Source organism: Musca domestica, unplaced genomic scaffold, assembly GCF_030504385.1.
Source record: "Musca domestica strain aabys unplaced genomic scaffold, Musca_domestica.polishedcontigs.V.1.1 20, whole genome shotgun sequence".
Taxonomy (NCBI): Eukaryota; Metazoa; Arthropoda; class Insecta; order Diptera; family Muscidae; genus Musca; species Musca domestica.
Genome location: NW_026712250.1, coordinates 13,623,994 through 13,639,285, shown reverse-complemented (window position 1 = coordinate 13,639,285; position 15,292 = coordinate 13,623,994). Strand labels below are relative to the sequence as shown.

General features: G+C 36.8%; 3 protein-coding genes across 5 annotated transcripts in view; all 3 read right to left on the bottom strand.

Annotated features, from left to right (window-relative positions):
* Nucleotides 1-15,292, bottom strand: part of LOC101901800 (serine-rich adhesin for platelets) — a 133,496-nt gene that overhangs the window by 18,776 nt on the left and 99,428 nt on the right. The gene's annotated exons all lie outside the window — the stretch shown is intronic.
* Nucleotides 1,076-10,146, bottom strand: LOC131802340 (uncharacterized). 3 transcript variants are annotated; one of them, XR_009342164.1, is made up of 3 exons: nucleotides 10,015-10,146; nucleotides 9,704-9,826; nucleotides 1,076-2,453 (listed from the first exon to the last, which is right to left on the bottom strand). XR_009342164.1 is itself a non-coding variant. In XM_059122492.1 (2 exons), the coding sequence occupies exon 2, from the start codon at nucleotides 2,430-2,432 to the stop codon at nucleotides 1,566-1,568; it is 867 nt and encodes a 288-aa protein (XP_058978475.1). In that variant the 5' UTR covers nucleotides 2,433-2,453; nucleotides 10,015-10,139; the 3' UTR covers nucleotides 1,076-1,565. The 3 variants fall into 3 exon arrangements, 2 of the variants coding, with proteins under 2 accessions (XP_058978475.1, XP_058978474.1); XM_059122492.1 differs by lacking the exon at nucleotides 9,704-9,826 and having other exon boundaries at nucleotides 10,015-10,139; XM_059122491.1 differs by lacking the exon at nucleotides 10,015-10,146 and having other exon boundaries at nucleotides 9,704-9,891.
* On the bottom strand, nucleotides 2,489-6,660 carry LOC131802339 (uncharacterized). Its single transcript, XM_059122485.1, has 2 exons — nucleotides 4,078-6,660; nucleotides 2,489-4,009 (listed from the first exon to the last, which is right to left on the bottom strand). The coding sequence occupies exons 1-2, from the start codon at nucleotides 6,013-6,015 to the stop codon at nucleotides 3,950-3,952; spliced, it is 1,998 nt and encodes a 665-aa protein (XP_058978468.1). The 5' UTR covers nucleotides 6,016-6,660; the 3' UTR covers nucleotides 2,489-3,949.

Sequence of the window (15,292 nt, the reverse complement as noted above, 5' to 3'; positions counted from 1 at the left end):
ATTCGGGAGATATCCCACAAATTATACAAGTGCGCAAATTGTTTGGTTATTTGTATTATTTGAGCGCTTCGCTTTCAGGAGCCATAACTTTTGAAATAACTGACCTATTTGAGAAAAGTAAACGGATTTTGAAACAAGAGGCCTATAGCTTTCTAAAAATCAGCATATCTTTTTTTATTTGGTAGGACTACGGAAATGAAAATTTTAAAAATAAATCACTCATATTTTTTTATTTTTTTTAAATAATTAAATTTTATTACCCTGATTCGAAAGCAATTCCTTGTTTTTGCACACATTTATGGATTTTGGCTACCCGTTCACATGTTCTGTCACACGTTTTTTTATGACAGCTAATTGTTGCCGCCATATGTCGCTTTGTCATTTATCAGACAACATCGTAAAAACTTTGTTGCTTATCGTTCGCCGAAGAGTAACGTAAAAATGGCCGCGTTACTTTATGGCCACCGAAACACTTTCTTGGAATAGAATTTGACCAATTTATAGTCCACATGATTTGTAATCTTAAATGTGAGTCACTTGATTAGGGCAGGTGTTTTGGAAGATATCGTTTTATTGTTGTTTTTTTAGCACCTGTCAAGTGGCTCTGAGAGTGAGCCTAATCAAAAAAAAATTCCGATAATCTTTTTTTTTGCAATTTATAGGTCTGAGTTTTGTTTTTTTTTTTTTTTCAAAATTTTATAAACAAATGATTGTTGTCAGGTAGGTCAATGAGATGCGGATTTTATGTCAGAAATGACAAAAATATGGGTTCTAATTGCAGTATATATTAAAGTTGCTGCTAAATCCCCAATGAAAGTCCTCCTCTGTTTTCCCTTAAACCAATCCCACCCGAATTTCATTAGGCGATAATGCGAGAAAGATAATTGTTCAGGCAAACGGCTGAATTGCCTGGTAAAGCTTTGGAAGCAGCTACCGTGAGTGTGATGGTGGACAAACTTGCTCTCTGGAGCCCAAACAATATCCAAGACCAGTTTTTATCTAGATCGTTGTAACTGGCAGAAACGTAGAAAACGGTTGGAACCCAAATCCAGAGTAATGAAAAAAGCTTTTATACTTAGTTCTTTTAGAATTCTTTTTATTAGGATTGAACTGGATTTGGACTGTAAGGTTCAAGAGTCGAATTAGAATAGAATCCAAGATAATGCGGAAATTAGACTCCCAATATGGCCATTAGAGAAGGCCGATAAAAGAAAGTATGGAAATGGGAAAAGGAAAAACATAGCATATTTATCTTAACTTCGATAACAGTTCGAATGGATAGTACACTAACAATGGTGCTATTCATATTTAAGATACAATTTAAGAAAGTGAAAATGGTTTACGTTTTGACGTAAACATTCCGCCCCCCATGGCAAGGGGACATGACAATTATATAATCAATTCATTTAGGACTAAATTCATATGACTAAATGACTTAATGCATAACTTATTATATCATAATACAATATGTCTTTTCAAGTGATTTCAATTGGCATATTAGTATTTAAAAAAAAGGTATCGTAAATTCAGAATAAAAGTGGTGGAAGAGAGTACAATTATTTGTATTAATTTGAAAATGTTCCATATAGCACTAATCCGAAAAGGGTATTTTGAGCTGTAGGAAGTCCATGGCGAATAAAGATGCCGTCGACTATAATTTTGGAATATATGTCAACCCCAATGACGATATCAACAGAAGCTGCCTTGTAGAATTTGCTATCTGCTAGGACGAAGTTTTTGAAACTGAGTTTTGAAGACTCGGGCAGCGATTGCTTAGGAGTTGTAATTCCAATCCTGTTCCTCATTCGCAATATAGCCTCTATTTTTGTCTTGGAATCGACGCAGGATGTCAAGGTGACGGGGCACATAACTTCATCTTCCAACTCGAGCGTAGACAACCCCAGCTTATCTACGAAGCGTTTTGAAATGCAGCTCATGGGGGCCGCGGAATCCAATAAACACCTTGCCAACTGTGTGCCATTTGCTCCGTTGATTTTGACGACTGCAGTAGGAAGAAGAGGGGTGGCATTCTGCCTAAGAAGTGCCGACAAAGAGGTAATACTGGATGTCGATGTTGACCTCGGTATTGAGCCGGTAGTGGCTGAAGAGTCCTTGGGGGTGGTGATATCAAGAGGGGTAACCGTCTTATTGGTCTTTTTTGTCGAGGATGATTTTGCCTTTTGTAACCTTGGGTGTTGATGTAACAAGGAGTGGTGCTTTTTGTGGCAATATCCACATCCTGTGGTGGTAAAACAGGTGCCCTGTGAATGGGTATGCGCCAGGCAGTTCATACAGTACCCATATTTCTTGACCGCATTTAACCTTTCGGCGGAGTTCATGGCACGAAATTTCCAGCACGATTTCAGAGGATGTTTTTTGCGGCACAACCTGCAGGCAAATTCCGAATAACGAGAAGACGAAGGACCCTTCATAGTAATATTGTAAATAGAGAACTGAAATAAAGGAACGAATTACAAAAAGAAAATGGAATGGAAGTGAAATAGAAAATGGAAAAAATGATTTGTCTTAGGCTTTGTATGAGGATAAAGTCTAAGACTGGTTATCTGGTAAGATGACCAATTTTGTAATTGGCCGGGTGATTCTTCCCTTCTGAGTGAGAATGTCAGCAACGCGCACTTTCTGATCATTGCCATGATAGACACGAACCACTCTGCCCAAACGCCAACAGGTCGGAGGGAGATTTTCTTCCTGAATAACCACCAGCATATTTTCTTCGACATCGCGTTCTGGACTTTTCCATTTAGTCCTTTTATGAAGTTCCTTCAGATATTCAGTCTTCCACCTGCTACAAAAATGTTGATACATTGATCGGATTCGTTGCCAGCGATTTTGAATAGAAATGGATGACTGGGAAATTTCTGGTTCTAAGAGAGATAGTATAGGAGAACCGATTAAAAAGTGTCCAGGAGTCAATGCGGTGAAATCTGATGGGCTTTGAGAAGATGGGGATATTGGTCTAGAGTTTAGACACGCCTCAATTTTAGTCAGCAAGGTTTGAAATTCTTCGTATGTGTATTTTGTATTGCCAGCAATTTTGCGGAAATGTTGTTTGAAACTTTTTACGCCGGCTTCCCAGAGTCCACCCATATGAGGAGCTCCGGGAGGTATGAAATGCCATGTCAAATTTTGGTGGGCGTAATTGGACATTAGAGCTTGATTCGAGGTATCGATAAAATCCTTTGCGATCCTCTTGGAAGCTCCGACAAACGTAGTTCCGTTATCAGAGTGCAAATGGAGTGGACACCCACGACGGGAAACAAAACGGTTAAAAGCTGCCAGAAAATTGGATGTGGATAAGTCGGATGTTGCTTCAAGGTGAATTGCCTTTGTGGAAAAACAGACAAACACACACACATATCCTTTGGTAATCCGACAATATCTTCCAGTATAGCTCTTGATATCAAAAGGTCCTGCAAAATCCAAACCGGTATGTGTGAATGGTCGGGATATTTCACATCTTTCTGGAGGCAATGCAGCCATCAACTGCTTTTGGCATCTTTTCTTATATATGACACAGATCTTGCAATTTCGTATAATGGATTTTATAAGATTTTGAACCTTTGGTATCCAGTATTGTGTACGGACCAATCGGAGGACAAGTTGATTGCCCCCGTGTAGACTTATCAAATGGATATATTGGACTAATAGTTTGGAATATTGACAGTTGTATGGAACAATTATAGGATGTCTCTCGTTGTAGGATAACTCTGGACATACTTCAAGTCGACCGCAAATTCGCATTAGACCTTCGGAATCTAAGAAGGGATTCAAACTCAATAGTTTACTAGAAGAAGGAATCGGTCTTTGGATACTCAGCGCCATGTACTCATTTGGGTAAAATAGCCTTTGGTATATGGATATCAGCTTTGAGCGAACATGGATGATTTCTTGAGCTTCTATGACGTTACCATAACGTCTATTATTGGTCTTATATCGTGGATGAGTACCATTTATAAAACGATATACATACGCCATAATCCTTAGAGCTCTTGGGTAGGAAGAAAAATTCGTTAAGTAATCGTGGAAGTTTTCGAAATATGCAAAATGTGTCTTTACCGACTTCTTCTCTAATTCAGTTGGTTGGACATCTTGATTAGAGTAATTTTCCCAAGGAGTGTCAAATTCAGATAACCATGCAGGACCTCTCCACCAAAGATCATTTTGGATTAGATCCTGTGGATAGACACCTCTACTCGCGAGATCGGCGGGGTTGTCCTCTGAACTGACGTGGTGCCATTTTGGTGGATCGACAGTTTGGATGATTTTAGAAATTCGATTTGCTACAAAAGTATTCCAATGACATGGTTGTTTTGCTAACCATGAAATCACAATGGTGGAGTCCGTCCAGCAATGTAATGAGTGACGGTGAACGTCGAATTGAGGCACTAAATTGTCAATTAGCTCAGCAAGGAGAGTAGCTGCACATAATTCCAGTCTAGGAATAGATAGGGACTTAATCGGTGCTACTTTCGTTTTGGAAGCCACTAAGTGGGTGTACACAGTAGTTGGAGAAACAATTCGAATGTATAGTACTGCGGCATAAGCCCTTTCTGATGCATCCGAAAACCCGTGGAATTCAATTTCATGGTCTGGGACAAAGTTAAACCAACGTGGAACACGAATCTCATTGATGGAAGAAAATGAAGACTGAAATGCTTTCCATAAGTCAATTGATTCTGGTGATATCTCTTCATCCCAACCCACTTTATCTAGCCATATTTTTTGCATAATTATCTTGGCTAATACAATGACCGGCGAAATCCAGCCAGCAGGATCAAATAGTTTTGATATTTGGGAAAGAACCTCTCGTTTGGTATAAGTATGGGGAGAAAATGCAATGGAGGAGAAATAAAACTGATCAGAATACGCATTCCAACGAATGCCTAACATTTTAGCTGCACAATGTGCGTTAAAGTCTAAAAAGCCATCATTAAGAAGATCATCGGGTGACAAGTCCGAGAGAATTGTTGTTGAATTGGAGGTCCATTTTCGCATGTTGAATCCTGCGGACTTCAGAGATAGGATTAATTCACGTACGGTTGAAATTGCTGTGTGTATGTCATGTGCCCCTGCAAGGGCATCATCCACATACATGCAATTCTTCAAAACATGACTAGCTAATGGATATGAATCATGGACGTCATTGGCTAGTTGAATCATCGTACGTATCGCAAGATACGGTGCACAGTTAACACCAAAGGTTACAGTTTTCAACTCGTAATCCTTTATTGGTTCAGTTGGATTCTGGCGGAACAGGATTCTCTGAAAGTGGGTGTGAGAAGGAGACACAAGGATTTGGCGATACATTTTCTCTATATCACCACTGAAAACATAGCGATAAAAACGCCACTTAAGGATGAGAATAGTCAAGTCGTTCTGTAAGGCTGGACCAGTGTACAAAACGTCATTTAGACTTGTACCATTCGATGTTGCGTAAGAAGCATTGAAAACCACACGGACTTTAGTGGTAGAACTATCTGGCTTCACAACAGCATGATGCGGCAAATAGTAATGATCGGGAAATTCTGAGATTGTAGGAGGTAGAACAGGAATCATATGTCCTAGTTTGACGTACTCTTCAATATTAAGATCATATTCTCTTTTCAATTCTGGATTTTTTAGCAGACGACTTTCATTCCGAATATATTGGGCCATCGCACCTTTTCTCGACTGACCTAAGGTTAGTGAATCGGAATATTCGTCTTTAAACGGAAGCGAAACAGTATACCTTCCATTCCCATCTCTAGTTGTCGTTCTCTGATAAATTTCTTCACATTGTCTATCTGCTTTGGACATTACACGCTGTTGTGGAATATTCTCCACCTCCCAAAATTTCAGAAGACTTTTTTCTAAAGCAATTTCGCAGAAGTACGATACACATGTAGAGAAGGACTTTGGAGCTTTGGTTGGAATGGGGCCAGTGAGGATCCATCCGAATACGGTCTCCTGGGCGAATAAGGATCCGCAAATCGCTCGCTGGCACCCAGATAACATGACAGAAGGAAGTAAATCTGCGCCAATTAGGATATCAATCTTGGAGCTTCGGTAAAAATACGGGTCAGCTAAGTCTAACTTTGGTAGCGAATAGAGAATATCAGACCCTATTGTGCAGGTTGGAAGGTTATTAGAAAGATGAGGCACAATTAAGGCTGAAACATCGATCTCGAAAGCTTTATCCGCATAGGAGCCCAGGATAAAGCGACATTCTTTTTGAACAGCAGCTGAAACCGTGTTATTAAGGCCTGATATGATAGCGGATGTAGGTTTGGAAGGTAACCTGAGGGCATTGGCAAGGTTTTGAGATATAAAGGTACCTTCTGAACCTGAATCTATGAGGGCCCTCGCTATATAACCAACACCTGCATGAATAACTTTTACTACAGCGGTACCAAGCAAAACGCCGTTTGAATTAACCGCGAAACAATTTTGAATAACATCGGTTGAAGAGTTAGTGGACTGTATGGAGGAATTTGGAGAAGCTTGGAATGCAAATGTCCTAGGCGTTTGAAGTGGTGTATTGGAAGCTGAAGGAGAAGTACTAATGGGTATATTTTGTTGCTCAGCATCCTTATGGAGGAGAGTATTATGTCGTTTTTGACATTTGAAGCAAGAATTTTTGCTTTTACAATTTTTGACAGCATGGGAGCTGGAAAAAACAATTTAGACAGAGATTGCTGGCCTTTATTTCCGCCAATCTCTGTGCGTAATTAAATGCTAGGAACCGAGGACATTTCCTTATTATGTGGAATTCATTGGAACACAATCGACATTTAGTTTTGTTGACGTTGGTTTGGTATGTCTGAAGCCTGTCCTTCTGATTCTTTGTATTTAAAGGTCTGGACTTATCCCCTTTGGACTTGGAATCAGAAGAACTTCTCGTTTCAGAGACAGCCTCCAATGTTCTATACCGGTTGGTAAGAAATATATCCAATTCAGACCATTTTGGAATGCTGGTTTTATCCGAGAGTGTTTGTTCCCATAAAGTTAAAGTAGAATCTGGAAGACAGTTGGAACAAATGAACACGAAAATCGGATTCCAGCTTTCAACGTCAACATCATAAAGCTTTAGAGTGGATATACAAGAATTGATATCTCTTTGAAGCTTCTTGATGGATATTGCAGTTTCTGTATGAATATTGACAAGTGAAAATAAATTCTTTAGTTGGCCATTAACCAGCACTCGTTTGTTCTCAAACCTGGAACATAGATTGTTCCACGCTAAGGTGAATCCGGAATTCGTCAAAGGACTTTTCCTAACAATGTCGTGTGCTTCACCTTTGGTCTTCTGACTTAGGTAGAACAATTTTTCTACTGGGCTTAATTTGGAATTGCGTATGCAAATGGCCGTAAACATGTCACGAAAGCTTGGCCAGGATTTGTAGTCCCCATGGAATGTGGATAACTCAATTGGAGGCAAGTTAAAAGAGTTACTGGACCGTAAACTTGGACTAGAAGAGGAAGGAGAGAGAGGTTCCAGAGCTTCATTGAGCTTTGAGATACAACGACAGTAAGTGGAGTAGGATTTTTTATATTTATCCTTTACTGTCGCTACCTCATTGGTTTCTCGATCATCAGACACCTCTTCATCTTCTTCTTCATTTTCCAAATCCGCCAGACATTGCTCATAAGCTTGTTTAAGATGTGACCATGTGGATTTCACCTCTTCAGTGTGGGTTTCCAGCAAACAACGAGTTGTTAGAGGAAACTCATTGGCAATAAGTGCCGCTTCAAATTCTACCAAGCTGTCAGCTAGGCGAATGAATTTGTCGAGTGACATGACTACAAGCAAGAAGTTTGGTGGATCAAAGGCAAGAAAATGAATGAATAAAGATTATTCAGATAAGTGGTTATATCGGAGTAGGCAACTAGGACTGGTGAAAGAAACAACAAGCTGAGTTCACCGTATGTTCCAAATTTGAAAATGATGCGCAAATTTGAAAATGATGCAAAAATAGCATAAAATGTCCTGGTATAAAGTACGGATACCAATTGAATGCTATTTTAGGAAAAACCAACTTGAAACGAACAGGAGATTGTTTTATGTATTATTATTAATTTCAAATTCCACTGGTGGAATATTTTGTAATTTTATTGTATTTATTTTTTTTAATTACTTAATTATTTCCTTTAATTTGAGTTAAAGTTTTAATTATTACTATTTTTAATTCAAGTAGAAGTTTTTCTTTATTTTAGTATCAGTAGAATAGTATATTTCATTTCAATTAATTTTTTCCCAATAATTAACTAGTCTCTTGAGTTTAAAATTTCAATTAAATAATGTACTTGATTTTTTACTAATTATTAACTTTTTCTCAAATATCGATTAATTATTATTATTTTTTTTAACTTCAATTAAATAATTCTGAATTATTACAATTAATTTATTTAATTTTCAATATAAAGTGGAAATAACGACAAGTGTATAATTTTTTAATTATTGTGGAAAAGTGATATTTGGTACCACTGTGCGATGGTATCCAGATATAAATATTTTTATCTAATTGCTTCGAAATGTGCTTCAGATACATCACAAGCAAAAACACGACTTTGCCAAAGTAGAAAAGCAGCTGATCGTTCAAGAGTTCATTGAACTCAATGTAAGTGGAAAGAATTTGGAAGAATTGGAATAAATGGAATAATTTGGAATGATATGCTCCGCTCTGAGCAATCAATCCTCCGTTGGTATGTGTCGGACTCTCAAACAGCGAGAATGACACGTAAAAAATAAATAGAGAAAAGAACACAAATGTAACAACTGATTGAGTGGAGAACTCAAACTCTGCAGTAGTAGTTACACGGCAATGATACAACAACACGATTGAGTTGTAATCTCACCCACAATTGACTAGCGCATTCTCATTGGACATGCGCACTCAAAGCAGAGAATGTAAACATTGGTAGCAATTGGATGTATGTGGCTGAGGAAGAGAACGATGAGTTGAGCTTTAGTTTCAGCATGCACGAGAGAAGCGCATTCTCAGTGGACATGCGCATTCGAACAATAGAAAAGAAGAGAGTGATGCTGAAACTGAGTTAAGAGACGTGTGCAAGCTCTGATCACCACATACATGCACAAGAGTAGCATATGCTCACTCGGACCACAGAAGGCGAAGGTAAGCTGAAAAATAACTTAAGAGAACAAGGCAAGCTTGGATCTCAACATCCATACATAAGAGCATGTACTCAGTGGACATGCGCGCTGGGAAAGAGAATGGAATGGACAATGCAAGACGAGTGAACAACAGTATGGAAGAGATCGTGCATAGAGGTTGCTCACTTCACATGTGTATTATGAGTGTCTGAATGATAAATAAAGTCGTGTTCTCCGAGAACTGAGACACATCTTCCAATAGATTTACCATGTAAACATAAACTGCATTTGATACAACAGAAAGACGTTCTGATAACAAATAGCTAACAGTGCTGCTGTTGTAGATAAATGTTATGCCTCTGTTATTAACATAGTTCTACAGAACACGTTTTTTTATTTCAACAGCCTTATATATGTTACATTAAAGTGCAAAATTTTCTGTGTTCAAACAAATTTCCTCACTTATTTTGAATCTTTTTTCACACTATTTTTTCCTTGAACTTTCACGTGAGATTTCCTTTTTACAGATTCATTGAGTTAGAAAATTTTTTAAAAGGATCTTTTTAAGAAATTATTATTTTTTTAACTCACGCACAATCCTCTGCTTGGCTTAAGACAGGTAGCATATGCTGGAATCCGAAATCCTCTTATAATTCCTCTTGGTAATTCCACAATTGCCAATTGTATTCCTCCTTATTGATATTACCTTCTGAGCTAAGATAGTTGGGAAGATAGCCAGGTCTCCAAATATAGTTTTATATTCAAATTGTAGTATTTGTTTTAATTATGTATATTTTGATGATGTGAAAAAAACCGAACTTTGTAATTTGTGCGAGATTAAATGCGATCTTCGACTTCTTTTTTTGTACTGATGATACGAAATAAACTAACAAGAAACATACCTCTAGGTATCAAAAGCTTCTGCAGCTGAAATCTCCGGAGAGCAGCTTGTCGATCCGGTTCGACGTGGACCAAAATGTTCAGGCAAACGGCTGAATTGCCTGGTAAAGCTTTGGAAGCAGCTACCGTGAGTGTGATGGTGGACAAACTTGCTCTCTGGAGCCCAAACAATATCCAAGACCAGTTTTTATCTAGATCGTTGTAACTGGCAGAAACGTAGAAAACGGTTGGAACCCAAATCCAGAGTAATGAAAAAAGCTTTTATACTTAGTTCTTTTAGAATTCTTTTTATTAGGATTGAACTGGATTTGGACTGTAAGGTTCAAGAGTCGAATTAGAATAGAATCCAAGATAATGCGGAAATTAGACTCCCAATATGGCCATTAGAGAAGGCCGATAAAAGAAAGTATGGAAATGGGAAAAGGAAAAACATAGCATATTTATCTTAACTTCGATAACAGTTCGAATGGATAGTACACTAACAATGGTGCTATTCATATTTAAGATACAATTTAAGAAAGTGAAAATGGTTTACGTTTTGACGTAAACAATAATAATCTCCCCCAATTTTTTCCCGACATTTCGATTAATAATGACGCAATTCTCCTGACATAGCTACTGAACTCTGCCATTCGATTATGAATGACGCAATAGCTGTTTGGGGCCAAAAACTCATTCATTCATTCATTCATTAAACTCAGGTGTGTCAATCATCAATTAATTGTCTATGAAGTATCCCAACCATATTTCCCACATGACATGGATACTCCATTTGGAGTATAAACAACTCAAACTGTTTACCAGGTATTCGACATTTGTCCCATATTATTTTTTTCTTTCTAGCCACTTGAAAAACGTGATAGAACTTACAATGAAATCGGTGATAGGAAAATGCCAAGAGACAAACTCTATTTCTTTCGAACTTAGATAAGTGTTACTAAGAAAGTGTAAATTATAAGGGGGCATAGTTCTATCTGCTAATGACATTTATAAATACTAAATTTCGAACAATAGCGATCAATTTATTTAATGTCGGATTACAAACAGAAATTATATGGCAACACAAATTATGGGGGGCTTAAGCAAAGTTAATCAGTTTCTTACATAAACAATTATATGCCAATAAAAAATTAAATAAATCCATAAAAATAGATAGTTTGAGATATCAACGAAAATAATAAATGCATGGAAGAATAACAGAATTTAAACACAAAACCCCCTTGACGCTCAAAACCTCATGGAATAGTCTTAACTTAAAAAAATTTTTTTCAAGAATATATAGTTCTTTTTTGCCGCAAAATTGAAGATAATTATATTCAAATTCCCCTTAAATTCCACCAATATGTAAAGCTTAGGAGCCCCACTTTCAAAAAATATCGAATTCATTGAACTCCCTCCACAATTTCCAAAGTTATCGGCCCTTAAAAGTGATTACCGAAAAAGACCAAATTTTTTTTCAATTTTGGGCATTCATTATTTTTGTTCGATATCATTGATATTTGTTAAGCAATGTTAACATATATTCACAAAAATTTAAAGATTAGGAGCCGTACTTCCAAAATCAATCAAAATCCCCTACCCATTTCCAGAGTTATCGGCTCTAGAAAGTGATTACCGAAAAATACCAATTACTTGTCATTTTTGCGCAATTAAGATTTTTGAGCAGTATTTCCGATATTCGTTAAGGTATGTTAATACTTTAGCCCATAATATTAATGCCCAAGAGCCCCCACTTTCAAAACCAGTTTGGTTTTTAAAAATGCCTCACAAATTTCCAGAGTTATCGGCTTTAGAAAGTGATTACCGAAAAATACCAAATACATGTCAATTTTGCGCAATCAAGATTTTTGAGCAGTATCTCCGATATTCGTTAAGGTATGTTAATACTTTATCCTATTATTTTAAAGGCCAAGAGTTCCACTTGCAAAAGCAATTCAGTTTATGAAAATATCTCACCAATATCCAGAGTTATCGGCTCTAGAAAGTGATTACCGAAAAATACCAAATACTTGGTAATTTTGCGCAACCAATATTTTCGGGCGATATCTTTGATATTTTTTTAGCTATGTCGGCATTTATTCCTATATTTGGAATGTCTAGGAGTTCATCTTGCAAAATCAATTAAATTCATAAAAATCCTCCACCCATTTCCAGAGTTATCGGCTATAGAAAGTTATTACCGAAAAATACCAAATTCATGGCAATTTTGCGCAATGAAGATTTTCGGGCGATATCTTTGATAATCGTTGGGGTACGTTAATATTTTTCCCCATAATTTTAATGCCCAAGAGCCCCCACTTTCAAAACCAGTTCGGGTTTTGTAAATACTTTACAAATTTTTAGAGTTATTGGCTCTAGAAAGTGATTACCGAAAAATACCAAACAAATGGCAATTTTGCGCAATCAAAATTTTCGGGCGATATCTCTGATATTCATTAAAGTATGTCAGAATTTTTCCCATAATGTTAAGTCTCAAGAGCCCTACTTTCAAAACCAATTCAGTTTACGAAAATGCCTCACCAATTTCCAGAGTTATCGGCTTTAGAAAGTAATTACCGAAAAATACCAAATTTATAGCAATTTTGCGCAATCAAGATTTTCGGGCGATATCTCTGATATTTTTTGAAGTGTATCAGTATTTATTCCTATAATTTGGATGCCTTAGAGTTCGTCTTTCAAAATCTATCAAATTCATAAAAATCCTCCACCCCTTTCCAGAGTTATCGGCTTTAGAAAGTAATTACCGAAAAATACCAAATTCATGGCAATTTTGCGCAATTAAGATTTTCGGGCGATATCTCTGATATTTGTTGAGGTATGTCATTATATTTTCCCATAATTTTAATGCCCAAGAGCCTCCACTTTCAAAAACCAATTCAGTTTTTGAAAATGTCTCAATAATTTCCAGAGTTTTCGGCTCTAGAAAGTGATAACCGAAAAATACCAAATACTTGGCAATTTTGCGCACTCGAGTTTTTTCGGCGATATCTCTGACATTTGTTGAGCTTTGTCAATATTTTTTACAACTATTTTAAAGCTTAAGGCCTTTTATTCAAAATAAGTCCTATTCGGAAAAATCCTTAACCAAATACAAGAGTTATCAGCTCTGCAATATGTTTACCAAAAAAATGGCAAATGATTGGTAATTTTAAGTTCGCGTGATTTTTGGGTGATATCTTTGTCATTTAATGAACTACATCAAAATAACTTATACAAAATAAAAAGAGAGGAATCCTCTTTCAGAATTGCCTTTAAGTATTCTGATGCGGTCAATACCTCGGGAGTTATGAGCTCTTCAAGGTTTACACTTAAATAGTGACCTGGATTGAAGAAATGTTGGTATCAATATATTTTTCCCATAACTTTGGCATTTGATGGGCTACATGCATATAATTTATAGCATTAGAGGAGAACATTATCGCCTTTCATAATTGCCTTTAATTCATAAAATGCGTAGAATATCTCAGAAATTATGACCTCTGAAAGCTGGGTACGCAAATAGTGCCATGCATTTAATCAAGTTCCGGTGAATATATTTGTTTCCCATAACTTTGGCATTTGATGACCTACAGCCAAATAATTTATGCCCTTGAATAAAAGCGAGATGCTCTCTGAAATTCCTCTAAAAATTTTGACATACTTAGTACCCAACAGAAGTTCTGGCTTACAGAAGGTCCATACGCAAATAATGCTGTAAGTTTCAAAAAGTTTATGCATACACATTTTCTCCGATATCTTGGACACTTAAGGAGATATATGTAGGCTTTCTTTAAAATTTTTTAAGGAGCTCACGTTTCTCTTTAGGAAACCAATTTACTTCATTGGAATACATTGAAGTTATCCAAAGTTATGGTCTGTGGAAGGTAGTTACTCAAAAAATGTTGGCAATTTTCACTTTTCTGACACTTGGGTATTTTTCCCATAACTTTGTGATTTGTAGAGCTAAATCGTTGTAACTTCTATCTTTGAAAAGGGGAGGTATTCCATTTTCAAAATCTGGCCAATTTAGGAAGATATTTCTGGGTGTTTTAGAACTTGTGACCCCTATAAAACGCTGGCGCTAGAAAAATCAAAATTGTCCATTGTGGGAGGCCTTGTCTAGATTTGGCCTAATCGCTGTTGTTATTGGGTAAGAGCACCTAAATTTTTTGTGGATATAAAGGAGTATAAAAAGATTCTGGATCTCAGAAGATTTGGTCGAAAATATGGGATCTTGAGAAGGCCAATAGGGATTTAAGGAAGAGTTAGGCTAAAAAATTAACTTTTAATTTTTTTTTTTTAGATTATCCTTCCCTCCCAAATTTTTTTTTCATTTTTTTTTTTAAATAGAAAATTTCTAATTTTTCCTGTGGACATAAAGGAGAGTAAAAAGATTTTGGATCTCAGAAGATTTGATTGAAAATATGGGATCTTGAGAAGGCCAATAGGGGTTTAAAGAAGAGTTAGGCTAAAAAAGTTATTTTTTTTAGATTATCCTTCCCTCCCAAAGTTATTTTTTTGCATTTTTTTAATAGAAAATTTCTAATTTTTCCTGTGGACATAAAGGAGAGTAAAAAGATTTTGGATCTCAGAAGATATGGTCGAGAATATTGGATCTTGAGAAGGCCAAAAGGGGTTTAAAGAAGAGTTAGGCTAACAAAGTTAATTTTTTTGAGATTATCCTCCTCTTCCATTTTTTTTTTCAATATTTTTTTTTTAAATAAAAATTTTCTAATTTTTCCTGAGTCAGTTTCCTTTCCCTTTTTCCAAAAATAAATGCTTATTTTTGCCCCTTTACTTACTGCATAGATCTAAAACGTTGCATCTTTGGTTTATCCTCATCCGAGGGGGTGGCACTTTTGGTCGACAGCTCTATCATTGAAATTCTTTTAAATTTCTTTTCAGAACTATTGCTGCTGGCATTGCTGGGACGCGGCTTGATGGGTGTGCTGGTGTACTTGTCATATTCCTCCAAGCTACCCTTACGCGATTCGCCATCTGGCGGTGTGACAATTTTATTATTATGTTTCGCATTTTTCACATTCACATGTTTCGAACGACGTTTCTCATTCACTTGACCGGGAAAATCATCATCTTGTTCACCGGCCGTCTCCTCCAATTCCATTTCACTCAGATAATTATTGAATATGTAATTTTCAAAGGAATCGACGTCCTGGTCGTTGCGTGGCTGAAAAACACTTTTGGCACTTTCCACGAGACTTGTCAGGGTGTCATAGACCATTGTCGTGTCGGTGGGTGAGAGAGAGAGAGGAGGACACAAGGGGAGAGGCAACGCGGCTA

Coding starts and splice junctions, on each gene's coding strand:
- LOC131802339 (XM_059122485.1), bottom strand. CDS start 6,015: ATGTTATCTGGGTGCCAGCGAGCGATTTGCGGATCCTTATTCGCCCAG. Junction 4,010..4,077: donor CTGAATTAGAGAAGAAGTCG/GTAAAGACACAT, acceptor TTCCTACCCAAG/AGCTCTAAGGATTATGGCGT.
- LOC131802340 (XM_059122492.1), bottom strand. CDS start 2,432: ATGAAGGGTCCTTCGTCTTCTCGTTATTCGGAATTTGCCTGCAGGTTG.